Source organism: Hipposideros armiger, unplaced genomic scaffold (assembly GCF_001890085.2).
Source record: "Hipposideros armiger isolate ML-2016 unplaced genomic scaffold, ASM189008v1 scaffold_31, whole genome shotgun sequence".
In the NCBI taxonomy this organism is placed as follows: Eukaryota; Metazoa; Chordata; class Mammalia; order Chiroptera; family Hipposideridae; genus Hipposideros; species Hipposideros armiger.
In genome coordinates this window covers 1569449-1584032 of record NW_017731381.1, presented here as the reverse complement: position 1 = coordinate 1584032, position 14584 = coordinate 1569449, and the positions used below count along the sequence as shown (strand labels likewise).

Below are 14584 nucleotides of genomic sequence, written 5' to 3'. Positions count from 1 at the left end.
CTCCCCCCATCCACTGCCCTCCCACCCCCGATATCATGCTTATCTATTACAATTCCATTGAATCCATTCCCACTCTCTACTCCATGTCCCGAGGTTATATGTATATATAATTATAGTTGACATACAGTATTATTCAACATCAGTTTCAGAAATACAATGCGGTGGTCAGAAGAAATGAAAGTCTTAAAAGGAACTTGTCCAAGGCACAAAGCTAATGAGCTGCACTGTCAGGATTTGACTCCAGGCTCCCCTGACTGGAAACGCTGCTTTTTTCTCCCACAGCTTTGTGCCTCTTTATGCCTTGCTAGGAATGTCAGGAATGGAAAATGGGGGTGGAGGGAGATTCCAGTGTAAGAGAAATTGGATTTTTACTTGTAGAAAATGGCCCCTCTTCTATAGAATTTTCTTTTGCGCATGTTTGCACACTCCACAGTCTTCTCTAAAGGACCCAAGAGGCTGCAACTTTTTCCTATGCTGTAGCTCTTTGCACCTGAGGCAGCAAAGGTAATTGTTTCTTCTCCTAAATATGGGATAGAGTCTTGCACATTTTCCCTTTCAAGGATGATATTAATAGTGATACATAGTTATTTACTGCTTAGGGGATAAAAGTCCAAAATGCCCAAGTGGGAGAAGCCTTTTTTTAAAAAACTACCCTCTTCCCTTTCTCTTTCAAGTTATCTTTGAGTATGAACTTAGTTCATTCCCTTATTGTATTAAACATAAGAAAGGAGGCCCCTCCGGGATGCCAAGTTGGGCTGTGTCATTTCCCCAGTTCTGAAATTCACAAGTCCACTTAGCATGGCTTATCTGCTTTTACTGTTGTTAGTTTTTTAACAAAGAGGATGAGGCCACCGGCCTCAGAAGACGTACACAGGTGTACTTGTGTGTACATGCAGACATGCAGACTGACCTATACATACGTAGGCACAGGGCTCATGCATGTTGAGAAGGGCTTTGGGCAAATGCTTTGCTATTAGAAAAGCACTGTGCCAGTTCCTCAGGGAAGCCAGGTTTTTACCTGCTGAGAAGAAAACTTTCTCACTGAGGAACACAATGTGATGTAATGGCTGTTGTCCTCAACAATAGTTTTTGGATCTTAGGTGCCTGTGAATTTCGTATTTCTCTTTCCTGAAATGGCCTTTAGTAAAAGTCAGCTTCACGGCATGAAAGCTCGGCTCTGTGAGCAGGAAAGAGGACCCATTCCAGTGTGTGTGAGGCCGCCTGGTGCTGACTCATGTGTAGGGAGTACCTGAGGAGGAGGTATGCAGACAGCACTTCACGTTGCCTGCTCCTCAGTGGGGGGCGGAGCATTTCACTGAGCTGGAGCTTGCTTTTGTAAGCTAGGGTCTCGAGTTGGTGTTCATGATGTTGGTTGAGGGCAGAGCATAAGCTTTGGTATTTCCACACACGTCAGGATGGCTTAATCTGATCTCCAAAGGCAAGAAGTTAATCAGTGTGCTGGCCCAGTTGGAGGCCTGTCTGCCTAGATCTCTGGTTCACGGGCTTTGCTGTGCCTAAGGACTCACCTGGACAGCTTGTTAGAGAAGTAGATTGATTCCCTGACCACATGCCCAGAGAATGATTTATTAGGTCTGGGGTGGAGCCCAGGAAGCTGCACTTCAGAAGTCTGCCAGATATTGAGAGTGTAGCTGGTTCTTAGACCTTTGCGAAGCAGATGAAAGATCACTGAGCAAATGGAGCAAATGTACGTTTTTATGTTTAACATCTGATAGGAGTGAAACCAGAAAGCGGAAACGAAAGAAATGGTGTGATTAGCCTGTGAAATAATAGGAAATATATGTATTGGTCTCTGCCCTGGGTTACTGGTACAAAACTCTGAAGCCTTGTAAATTCCTGAGTGATAAGGATACTAGGAGTATCTCTTGTTCTAATATTTGGTCTTTGCCCTGTCCCTGACACAGGGCTCCTAAAACCCTTATAATTTCCTAAGTATAAGAGCATCTTTTGTTCTGTGAAGCAACGCTGGGTGGGCTCCTGGCTGGGGGCGGGTCACTAGAAAGACTGAGCCATGATTCGGAGCTTGGAATTTTCAGCCCTACCCGTCATCCTTCAGAGAGGGGAGAGGGGCCAGGAAAAGAGCTGTTAATGGATCAGGCCTACGTGAGGAAGCCTCCGCGAAACCCCGATAGTAGGGATTTGGAGAGCTTCCAGGTTGGTGAACATGTCCACATGCCGGGAGGTGACACACCCCATCTCTACAGGGACAGACGCTCCTGTGCGTCTGACCCTCCCAGACATCCCCTTGTGTATCTCTTCATCTGGCTGTTCTTTCATCTGTATCCTTTGTCATAACCTTCAACAAACTGATAAACATACGTTAGTGTTTCCCTGAGTTCTGTGAGCTGCTCCAGCAAATTAATTGAACCCAAGGAGGGGTTGACCCCAAGGAGGGGGTCGTTAGAACCTCTGATTTATAGCTTCTTGGTCAGAAGCACAGGTGACAACCTGGGCTTGTGACTGGCATTTGAAATGCGGTGGGGGCAAGCAGTCTTGTGGGCCTGAGCCCTTAACCTCTGGAACCCGATGCTATCTGTGGGTAGATAGTGTCAGAATTGAGTTCAGTGCTGGCCTCCGAGAAGTGCTTGTTGGTGTGGGAAAAACCTCCACACACTTGGTGACCAGAAGTGTCAGAAATCAAGTGTTTTATGTGACTAGTAAAGGAGACACGCAGGAGAGAAACACATAGTGGGGAAAATCTGGGCTTTTCCCTACACAGGAACGGCGGAAGCGGAGTTTTTTCTGATTCAAGCCCCAGTTTCTGTGCCTCAGCTTTTCACCCTCATTTGTTTGGGTTTGTCAACCCAGAGCAGATTTTCCTCCCAAATGCAGTAAGTTTAGCAGCATCCTGGAAGAAAGGTTTGTTTTTTTTACTGTTTCTGATTTTCTTTGATGGTTACTTCTAGAAAGTTAAGCCCCAGACCTTCTGATTATGTAACCATTCGAGCTGTGAGTCAGCTGATAGCTGTGATGCAGGGGGAGGAGTACAGCTCAATCGGCTCAGCCCTGCCTCCCTAGTTGAAGGGCAATCGCCGCCTTTGTTCAGAGTGCAGATCTTTATTGAGGCTGGGCCTAGGCCCCAGAGCATCCAGTGACCACATTCTTTCTGTTGAGAGACTTGTTTTTTACATTCTGATCATTTATTTGAAGAAGGAAGACCATGAGTAGAGGCCTTGTGCTTTGAACCTGCGGGGCTCTATGTTAAGTAGGGAAGGAATGGAAACGGTAATGGCAGAGACCCACCTCTGAAGCTTTGGACCAAGTCTCGGTGCGGTTTTCTAAGAGCACCTGGAGTGCTTACTCTGTAACCCCCCTTTCTGAGTTAGGGTCTGGCGCATCGAAGACCTTTACCTAACCTGTAAGGAAGCAGTTACTAAGTAACAATGCTTGATTTACTTATCAAGTATAATTTTAGTGCCTTGCTTTGTTTATGAGTATTTTTCTTGGGAATGCGATAGGGAGGAAAGGTGTCACATAAGTATCACCTATGAGGGGCTCTCACGATTTAGAGAAACAACCTTGCTGCAAGTATTCACATAACAGGCAAAAGTGCAAGCAAGTGAAAGAACCTAATATAACTGTATACGGAATAGCTGAGCGGATTTAGAGGATTAAGAGCGTTTCAGTCCTGGTCTAGGGAGTTCCTTGGAAGAGGTGAGGATTGAGCCAGGTATTAAAGGAATTAATAGATGAGAAAAGACTTAAAGCAAAAAGACCAAAAGGCCTTTAGATAAATGTTCTTTGGGGGCATTTTCAGTTTTAAGATGGCAGACCGAGCATACTTTTCATTTTCCCTTCACCAGATCTTAATGAAATGACTGGAAGAATGGAGGGGAATATATTCTTCAAAGATAAGAGATGTTATGAATTTCTGGAGGGGAAAGGCCAGTGGTATCGTACTGATGGGTACAGGCTTTGGAGGGCATCCCAGCTCAGAGCACGTGCAGGAGCTGTGTCCTCGCAGTGGCCCTGGCAGCCCTGCAGAAGGGATGGGAGGCAGGCCAGAAGTGGAGGTGGCTGACTAAGGGACTGTCTGCAGAGTGGCTACGTGGCTTGTCAGCTCCAGGCTGGAGTCAGGCAGTTACTCTAGAGATACTGAGCAGTTTGCTGCAGGGGAAGTTCAGGGCTCCACGTGGAGACTGTCGTCCACAGGAAGGGAGCCTGGGGCACTAGCTTCTCTGCCTTGCCCAGCCCAACCCTGAGCTGGCGCGAGAGAGGGGAAGCCACCCTGTAAGCAGAGTCCCGGGCCAGGCCTTGGAGAAAGTGCCTTATTCTGCAGCACATAGTCTCACTAGCCACCTGCGTTGTCAACCTCATTCATTTTAAATAGGAACAATCCACCAAAGATCACGAGACTGGAGGAAAACAAGCAGCAAAGAAGAAGAAAAAGAGGAATGAACAGAACAACTGTCCTCAGAAGGAACAAGTCAAGGAAAAGAACTTGTAAAAGATTTTAAGTTAGCACCCTCAGAATCAAGACGATCTTTTGTCTGCCAAACAAGGATTGGTGATCATGAAAAAGTCAGAAAACAGGAAAAAAATGAAAATTTGAAACACGGTTTGCCTAGACTAAAAGAATTCAACAAAAATATTGAGTAGAGGAAGGAGTGGGGAAATATATAACATCTAAATTCATAACCTTTCATATCAGGATGTCAGTAGCTTTTGCTTAATGTGGGTAAATAAAGAACTAGAGGCATGAACATATTCGGGGTTAGGTATCAGTCAAAAGCAGTTCCCTCTGGTAGTGGGATTTGGTGCAAGCAGGGATGGCTTGTATGTTTCATTTGAAGCCCTTCTGCATTTAAAAAATTTTTATTTTCATTTGCTTTTATCACTGTTGATAAGATTTTTTAAAACCTTGCTTTTTCATCTTATCAGTATGTAATATTTTTGTTTCATTTTTTTACTAGGACAGTGTCACAAATTGTATAATCTTTGTTTTGATGGCGGTGATGATACAGTTAAAGGGACAGAGGACGGTAGATTTGGTTCTCATTTTGTGTCTAGCTGGCTACATCTGCATCAAGACAAATAGGTTTTTTTGCATTTTATTTTCTTTTAACCAATATCTTTAAAATCTATGCCCAACTCAGTTCTCTAGATATAGGTTGAATGTTGTAATATAGGCATTAAGTAAAAGTTGAATTAATTGTGCAAATGAGCTCTTTGGGGGCAATAGCCATGTTTTCAGTGTTATTCCCCTGGGAAGAGGATCAGAGCCTATGGCAAGGCCTGGACTGGAAGCTTCTCTGAAGATTGTTCCTAGAGTGGAGTAGTGAGTCCCCAGCTGGACCCCCAGACACATGCGTGTCTGTGTTGGTAGTAACTGGAAGCCTGAGCTGTTTTCAATCATTCTGAATTTGGGGGTTATGGCAACTCACTGTGTCAGTAACTGATTCTTGCCTGCTAAGACTTTGATGGACATTTTATAAGGTTTAATTTTGAAATGGGAAGACGAGTCATTTTGAAATAATGCAGTTTTGTTTGGTAGATAAAAGTTTTCAGTACCTGGAATCCATGGAGACAGAGTAATAAAAAAAAAATCACTGTAGTACAATGTTGTAACACAGACCCAGACCTTTCTTCTCATATTTAGATCCAGCACTCAGTTTCTAACTCAATTCTAGCAAAGAAACCTGGAGTTTGGAAACGAGATAGGGCTGGAGAAGAGTTTGAGAAAGTCTGTCTAGTGCTTTAATGCTGTAATGTCATTTCCTGTTTGGAAGTCCAAAAAAGTACTTATTTTCCTAATACAAACTGCAGAAAGTTAAGATGTGTACAGTCTTGGCTGATGAAGCTGTGTAGACGACAGGAGGACAGAGCTTTGGGGGTGAGGCCGACTCATAAACTATTGTTGGTCATTCCTGATAGTCCTACATGGATGGTATAGTTCAGGGTTCAGCAAACTGCAGCTCACGAGCCACATGCGGCTCTTTGGGTACGTTCCGTCTCAAAAGTTTGCCGACCCCTGGAAGAGCCAATCCTATCCCTCACAACAATTTAAACATTATTCGAGAGCCATAAACATATTTTTACATAATCACCATTATGCGAATAATATCCTTTAAAAATTTTATAAATGGAACTATGATAGTTTTCTTTTCGTTTTCAAATTTACTTCAGAGCCCCATGTACGTACCCAAAGAGCCGCATGTGGCTCACGAGCCGCAGTTTGCTGACCCCTGGTGGCTTTTCTGTCTCAAAATTTTGCTGACCCCTGGTATAGTTTATATATTAGAAGTTCTTTGCATGTTATAAATACATGGTAGATGCTTTCCCTAGAAAAGTGGATATATGTTCATTGTAAAATCAAATTTGACTTTGTTACTAAAAATAGGTACTATGAACCTAAAAAATCTCGTCTGCTACATTTTTCTGTCCTGCAGGTTAGTTGGTTCTAACTCTGAAAGCTAGAAAAGAGAGGATTATAAAAATGAGGTTGCTTTGATCCAGCGTCAAGTGCCATTAAATAAATGGTTAGGGCATTAGGCGTTTGTATTGTTCAGAACTCTCTTAGTTACAAGTGACATACAAGTACACCCAACTTGAATTAACTGAAGTTGAGAAAAGAGAAGGGGGTTCATTGGCTTACAGAATCAGAGCCAGGAAGTATAGTTGAGGATCCAACCAGAGTTCTTCATCTGTAACCCTTCCCTGCACCTTTCTGGGTATCAGTTCCATCCATTGCAACTGCTTTTATACTGAAGGTTAAATGGTGGCTGCCTGCAGCAATGGGCTCACAGCTGTAAGACCTAGAAGGAACAAGATTTATTTTCCTACCCACTCCTGCCAAACATTAACTTTTTTTTTTTTTTTAAAGGAAGGACTCCCAAATTGGGCTGGCTGAGTCATTTGTCCACCCCTAGACCAGTCAGTCCCTAGGGTCAAAGGAATAGGACACCATAGCCCTGCCTGACCTGCTCACTCTTGTAGCCTATGGTGTAAAAAGCAACAACAGGCTGTGAGTCGGATGAGCGGAGTGCCGACCTCTGCTCCACTGCTGACTTTGGGGCCTTTGCTGCTTTTAAACCTGTTTCTTCATATTGAATATGAGACTCATTTGCCCTGGCTCCCTCATGGAATTGTGGCTTTAACAGTTAAATGAAACTCAGAATGTATAAGTGCTTTGTAGAATATAAATAAATTGCTATACAGTTTTCTTAGTGAGAAGCCACGTAACATGAGATACATATTCCTGTGAAAATTTAGCATCTTTTTGAATTATTTCCCCAGAGTCTCCTGACTTGATAAGAAACAGAAGAACTTTGGCTCCCTCCCCACCCCCACCCCTCGCTTGAAAGTACAACTCCCTTGTTAAAAAGTGTGGTGCTCTAAAATGTCAGGACCCCTTGAGTTTCATTTCCTTAGGTTGGACCCAAATAATTTTCATAAAGAGCTTTCCTGACAGGTAGGTAGGCCAGCCAGTCTTCAGCCTGGGAAAGCGGGAGCGGACTAAGTTGGTGCTGACCTGCCCGGGGGTCCGTGAGGGGTGAAGGGTGTTCGAGAGCGCGGCAGGCTGACTCAAGAGCCAGCCCTGTGCGGTATTTCTGCCCTGAGCTCATCATGCTGGATTCTTTCCCCAAACGCGGCCCTCGGCTCTCCTCTCTTCCCCAACACCTTCCAGTAACTCACCTGATGGAAAATACCAGTAATTTGGGGCCTTTCCTCATTCTCCACATTCTGTCATTTGCCAAGACTTACTGGTTCTGCTTCGGCTGGATCTTTCAAATCATTTTCACCTTTGAGTTTTCATCGATTCGGTATCTAGCCTGGGTCTTCATTCTGGAACGCTCGCCAGGGCTTCCCATCATGGCCCTGATCACACAGGATGAAGTCTAAACCCTCTCAGCTGGTGCACCCCTGATTTCTTTCTACCTCTGCCTCTTAGTACGCTGTTCACTGCCCTGTCATCCAGCCACACAGGCTGTCTTTTACTAAACGTGCCCTTACCACTCTTCCATTCCCCAAAAGTGCTGTGGTTACTAAAAGCAGGCCTGGGTTCAAATCTGTTTCCTGCCATTCACTAGCCATGTTACCCTGGAAATCTAGCCAAACTTCACTGTGCCTCCTGATAAAATGAGGATAATGATACTATCTGCCTTACAAGGTGGTGAAGGGTCAAGATAATCCACATAAAGGATTTAGAGAGCTGGGCTTGCATGTAGTAAGTGTTATATAAGTATTAGCTATAATAATTATTATTATAATTACAGTAATAACTACTATTATTCCTATCTTCTGTCTGTCAAAATTCTATGTATAGCCCCATTCAGATGCATTTTCCCAAATCTCCCCAACGATGAGTAATGTAATCCATCCATTGATGCATCCATCTATTCATCTATATATTCAATAAATATTTACTGAACACTTAACTATGTATAAGGCATAAGACTACTCATCGTGAGGAATATAAAGCTTAATCTTAAGTACATATTGTTCCTTAGGAATGTAGAGTCTGGTAGGAGAGATCAGAGAGGTATAAAATATTCATCCACTCAGCAGATGTTTATTCAACAACTGCAGAGGATCCAAGCACTTTGTGGCTCTGAACTTGGTGTCATAGCTACTGACTAACGTTAAGGAAATCACAGTCGAAGTGCTTTGGGAATGTGGGGAAGAGGTCCTGCAGCTAGGAGGGTCAGGAGAGGCTTTTTGGAGGAGAGGTGGCCATCTTAGCAGGGCCTTGCAGGATGGATGGACTTTGCCCGTCTCCACCTCTCTCAGGGAGCATTTGTCTACTGCTCGGGGCTGTGGCTCTAGGTGGCCTATAGGATTTTCATAATTGTAACCTCCTCAAGGGCAGGTGTTGTCTTCATTTTGAGTTTCTATTTGAGTTTCTAGTACTCACTCGGAGTCTTATATATAGACCATTCTTAATAGAGGAGGATGATAGATTAGAGAGATGTCTCTCCCCGTGTAACTTAAAAGGGAGATTGAAACTTGATGGTTCTCAATACCTGCAAAGCAATTAAACGTCCTAGAGAAGGCGTTTATAGAAACTGAAAGGGAGGTTTTTGGAGATGTTCATGCTATTTTATTTCTTATCACATCAATCATAGACTTAGTAATCATGATAGGGGTATAAAAAAGTGAACTCTGCATCAATCCATGTAGATATTTCTTCCCATATTCCTGTATATTTCTGGGAAGAAACTTGTAGCTTCTCCATTAAAGCCTATCCTGGTTCAGGAATTCCAGGATGTGATACCATAACTTTGATCACATGAGAAATCTTAGTTTTAAAAACTGCCCAACAGTTTTAATTCTGAATTTCTCCTTGTAGCAAGGAGCAAGGACCAACCCCAGTGGAGAAAAAGAAGAAAGGAAAAAGGAAAAGTGAAACCACAGTGGAGAGTTTAGAGCTGGATCAGGGCCTGCCGAACCCACCCCTGCGGAGTCCTGAGGAGTCCACTGAGTCTGCAGACAGCCAGGTACAGCTGTGACCGGGAGCCCTGGCGGAGGTTACGGCTGCCAGATGGGGGCGTGCTGACGCTCAACCTGTTGCTTCCCTCTCCCTCTCAAGCCTGCATACTCCTGTGCACAGACCTGGGCTGGGCTTCTCTGTTTTGGTGGGTGAGCACCGAAAGACCACAGGCCTTCTCCCCAGCATCCTGGTCTTTTTGTACTAATAACCTCCCAGTTTTTTAGTAGTGTTTGCTTCCTTCTTGGAAAGTAGCTTATTTGGCCTCAGCGAGAGTGAACGTAGGAAATGGAGTTGCGAGCCAAGCTAGGTAAGATTCAGGGGCCTGTTTTGTCTTGTCGGTAATGCCTGTAGGGCTCAGAGAGCCCAGCCAGTCTGCACACGGACATTTTCCTATTCCCAGATGCTGGAAAAGTCAGGGATGTATTCATTATGCCAAAATAGTAAGGAGTTTGGCCAAACATGAAAACAAGGAGTTGCTTGGCTAAATGAGATTCCTGTAAATATTCAGAGTGTGCCCGTGGCATGGTAGGAATTTTCTCCCTGAGTTGAGGCAACCTCTTTGGACCTGAGTTCTCATGTTTGAAAGTGCTCTTTCGTCTGATATCCACAGCAGTTTATCTGGGCCGTGTGCTGCAAGGGGACCATTTAGAATAAGACCAACTTCCTGCACCTTCAAGCAGCACCTGGACCCTCATAGATTCTAGGTGATCTTCATTGTAGGAAGGTGTCAGCTCCTAATGTCATAGTGGTAGTAAGCAGTAGTGTCTGGGGTGTCAGAGTCAAGACCCCCCTCACTGCCTATAAACTTGGGCTTGTGGCTGAGGAACACGCACGTCAGGCTGATGGGAGTTGGCTGGAGGGGGGGGTGTCAAGTGTTTCTAGGATGGTGATCCGTACATGGGATGGGGGAGGGAAGGTTATGTGGACTCCCTCATGTAAAATTAAATGTCACAGAGGTGACATAGTGAAGAAATGATGGGAACAAAGAGAGAGGCCAGTCCAGGAGATATTGTTTAGAAACTAAGGGAAGTGGGGTTTTGCTTTGTTTTTTGTTTTTTAAGGTTTAAGTGTCTGAGAGTGAGCTAGCTGGTGAATGGCTCCCAGACGTGTTTCTGCTGCTTGGATATGATGTGTACATAGAGATGAACCATGTGTTTTTCTGTTGGCAGAAAGCCACTGGGCTGCTTTGTTGCAGAATGTTGTCACTCTGAAAGGTCAGAAGCTACTTAATTATAGACGAGTCCTCAGATGGTGACTCACGAGTCTTGTTTTGTCACACTTAAGATGGCTCCCTGCATTTCACAGGGTATTATGAGATCCTAATAAAACTGGTATTACTTAGTTTCATAGGAGTTCCGTGGTAAGTGTGGTGAAGTCAAACAAAAACAGAAACAACTATACTATCACTGTCATAAAATCAGAGCTTCCAGCTATGCTGGAAGGGACCTGATAGATGATGGAGTGTACCTCCCTTCCCTTTTTACTGGACTAGAAACTAGTTCCAGAAAGGAGGGAAAAGTCGCTGCCATTGAGGAATAAAACACATCTCCCTGGACTCTGAGACTACACCTTCTCAGTGGTGCTGGCAGTTTGGATCCCCTCCCTCAGCTAGATCCCATCTTGAGTCAAGTTTTTAAAAGGGTTGTATTTAAGGAAGATTCCCTTTGTAAAGGAAGCGAGATCTCCTTTGCATGTCAGTGAGTGTAATGGAGGGTGTTCTTGTACAAGCTTTTTGCCCTTGACTCACAGAGCGTCTCTCTCTGACGGGTGTGTTTGCCCTGCAGAAACGGCGCTCGGGCCGCCAAGTGAAGCGCAGAAAGTACAACGAGGACCTGGACTTCAAGGTGGTGGACGATGATGGGGAAACCATCGCCGTTCTCGGAGCCGGCCGAACGTCCGCCCTCTCAGCTTCTACCCTGGCTTGGCAGGCGGAGGTACGGCCGTTGGACTGGGTGCTGGCCTGGGCTGGACAGTCGTTTTGTCCTAGTTGACGACTGAGTTTTCCTGGGGCTCTTTGCCACAGCATACGTTAGATCATTTTAACTGCCGCTTCTAACCTGCAGATGGCTTCCTGTTGCACATAGAATGAGATTCAGCCCCTTGACCATGCCGAGCCGGACCCTCTACCCTCACACTCTATTTCACCAAATTCGTTTTTCAAATAAACGACTTCTTGTCTCCCATTACTCTTCAGCCAAAAGCCTTGCCGTCTTTTAATGCCTGAGCTAGCAGTTCTTTCCCACCCGCTGGCCTTGGCCTGTTGGCGTCCCTCCTGCCTGGAATGCTCTTCACATGTTTTCTGTGACTGGTTCACTGTCTTTTTAAGTTAACGTAGGTCCCTGCACCTTACCCCGAGGGCTCTGTGTTTCACTGTGTTTCCTTCATAGCACTTATCACAACTTGTAATTGTGTTTGGATTTCTGATTTCAGTTTATTTTTTGTCTCATTAGAATGTAAAAGTCTGATACAGAGGAAATAGTTGTTCAGTGAATAAAATCACATGAATTAAGTAATTACAATTGGAACTTGAGTCCACTCAATATTAAGAGTCCACTGCCAAGCCAGGTCTTGGGATACAAGGATGAGTATCAAGGGACGGTCCCTGCCTCCAAGGAGCTTTGTCTAGGAGAAGCTGCAGACGGCTGTACTAATATCGTGATAAGTGCAGCCCTAGAAGTGTGTGCTCCATAGAGTGACTGCACAGAAGGCCATGTGGACAGGAAAGGGAGGGTGGTCAGAGTTTTAGGATGGGTCATTTCTGACATGAATAAAGCCCCAGAGCCTGAGTCAGGCTGGTATGACAGATAGACACGCTGGGCTGGGCATTGGGGTCTGTTATGAGGAGTGGTAGGAGATGAGCCCTGAGTAGCAGGAAACGTCCCATAATGCAGGTCCTGGATGTCAGCTAAGGCATTTGGCCATTGTACTGTAGATCAGAGAGGGGTCGCGGGCATTGAGGGGCTCAAGCAGGGTGCCATATTTGCACTTTAGGACTTTTCACAGCAGCAATTTCAAGGAGGAAGAGAAGAGTGTTAGGACCTGGGACCCAGAATGCTGGAGAGGAAGAGGTAGATGTTGAAAAGGTGGAGCTCTGTGCCAAGGAGCTGACAGAGAAGAAATTAGAAGCGAAAGGAGAAGCAGGCTGACTGTAGGAGGGGCAGCACTGCCAGCAGCGCTTTCTGGGGCACGGGCTGGCTGGCTCTTACGGCGTGACCCTCGCTGACTTGGCGGAATTCACACTCGCGTGTGCGGCTGCAACACACATACCTGTCCTTTCCCCCGGGCGCCAGTGTGACTCCTGAAGCTGACAATTCTTTATCTGCTTAAGCCACCTGGCCTCCAACTGGAAGCATTTTTATGTAATTCCACATGTCCTTTCACTCTGTGTTGGCATGGAAGGTAGCTAAGAGCAGGGGTCATCGTCCCTTATTTTAACAGCCAAGAAACAGGCTTAGAACGATCCAGGTCAGTTACACACAGAGGGTGCCAAAAAAGTGTATATACATTTTAAGAAAAGAAAAAACTGTATTAAAATTGTAATACTCAATATATACCAATAACAAAAGATGACTACAAGGCATGTTTGACTTCTGCAATTACAAGAGGTGCTCAAAGTGGTTGCCCTCAGCTAATTTTAATACAGATTTTTCCTTTCTTAAAAAGTGTATGCCTTTTTTCGGCACCCTCTGTAGTAGCAGTTGATCAGTAACCAGTACATTAAGAGCTGATTGCATGTCTCTCTGCTAAGGGTTATCCAACTAATGCATGGAACACTTAATAGGAATAATAATTGACGTATTGTCAGTTATGGTGCTTTTTGAGCAAATAGTTAAGAATAGCCCTTGCAGACTGCCCTGAGGTGATAGGATTATATGGCTTTATAATGGGTTTTCCTTCCTCGGAGATTTTATGGTTGGTTTGGTATTTAAAACACTATAAGGGGTTTTATTTTCTCCTAGTAGCCATTTAGCCTAAGTCATTTCCCATATTTCAGTTGTTATGGCTTCTCTGCTGGTACCAGAATTAGCTGATCTGACAGAAACAATTCAGGAAATTTTATATGTCTAGGCCCTGTGTATCCTCTTAAGGATACAGCAAAGAGAAGGTTTATATATACGGTGAAATATAAGATCGAACCTGAATTTGCGCTAATTATGCCTCAAAAATTGTTACTAAATTTCAGCAAGAAGGGGGCCTCACACGTGGTTTTGGCACTGATGTTCAGAAAGGCAGCCACGCCACAGGTCTGGCCCAGCGTGCAGGGCACACTAAAGTGCCTGCCTGCCCGTGAGGGGACCCAGGGGGGTTCAGAATCAGTGCCCGGGAGAGAGAGCCTCAGCTGCCAAAGAACCAACACAGCTTCACTTTCATCTCTTCTACATGTTGGGCTTCCTGGTGAGGTGTGAACAAAGATTTCCCAGGCTAATGCAAAACTTGAAAGCCATGGAATCTCATCTTGGATTCCAGGCAATCCTCAAAGCATCCAGGGGCACAGAAAATCCGATGAAGAAGATGAGGCCTTTTTTCATCTTTTTCTCTCAAGGCCCTTCGGGTGGGTGTCTGCCTGCTTGCTGGCTTTAGCTTGGGGCAGAGAAAGACGTAACATCGACATAAAAAGGCCCCGGCCCCGCTGGCCCCTCTTTGCATTTCTGTGCAGTGTCTTATCAGCATGCTCAGCCCAGCTCTGTGGCTTCTGGCCCCTGTCCCAGCCCCAAACTGCAGCCTCAGCATTGGTTACCTAGTGGTGAGTTGCTAAAAACATCTTTACACATGATTCATTCTAGCTCAAGATTGGCAGATTAGCACGGCCCTGCTTTAGAGTCCCAAGGACAGTCCCCTGACTGGGATCTGGGCTTCAAGGCTGGAGAGAAGTTTTCATCCTGACAATGACTCTTTGCTTTTCTGTGTCTTTGTCAAATTGATGTTGTGCCTGGAACAAGAGGCAGCCTTCACAGTTGTGGTACATTTACAATGTGTAGATTTTTACAAGGCTGTCTCAGTTTTTGCCTCCTACAATTTGTGGGGTTTGTATGATTTTGCCTTTTGAAACAAAAGGACTTGAATTTAGATGAGGCTTCCCCTGTGCCTTTGCAGATAGGACCTTCTGCTTTGTCTGGTGGCCCCTTCCTGTGCCTG

General features: G+C 44.9%; 1 protein-coding gene across 5 annotated transcripts in view; it reads left to right on the top strand.

The window, feature by feature from the left end:
- Positions 1 to 14584, top strand: part of CHD6 (chromodomain helicase DNA binding protein 6) — a 188030-nt gene that overhangs the window by 72162 nt on the left and 101284 nt on the right. For all 5 annotated transcript variants that reach the window (XM_019637000.1, XM_019636999.1, XM_019636996.1 and 2 more), the window contains 2 exons: positions 9308 to 9455; positions 11233 to 11382. In XM_019637000.1, coding sequence (XP_019492545.1) covers positions 9308 to 9455; positions 11233 to 11382 — 298 coding nt within the window. The remainder of the gene's footprint in view (positions 1 to 9307; positions 9456 to 11232; positions 11383 to 14584) is intronic.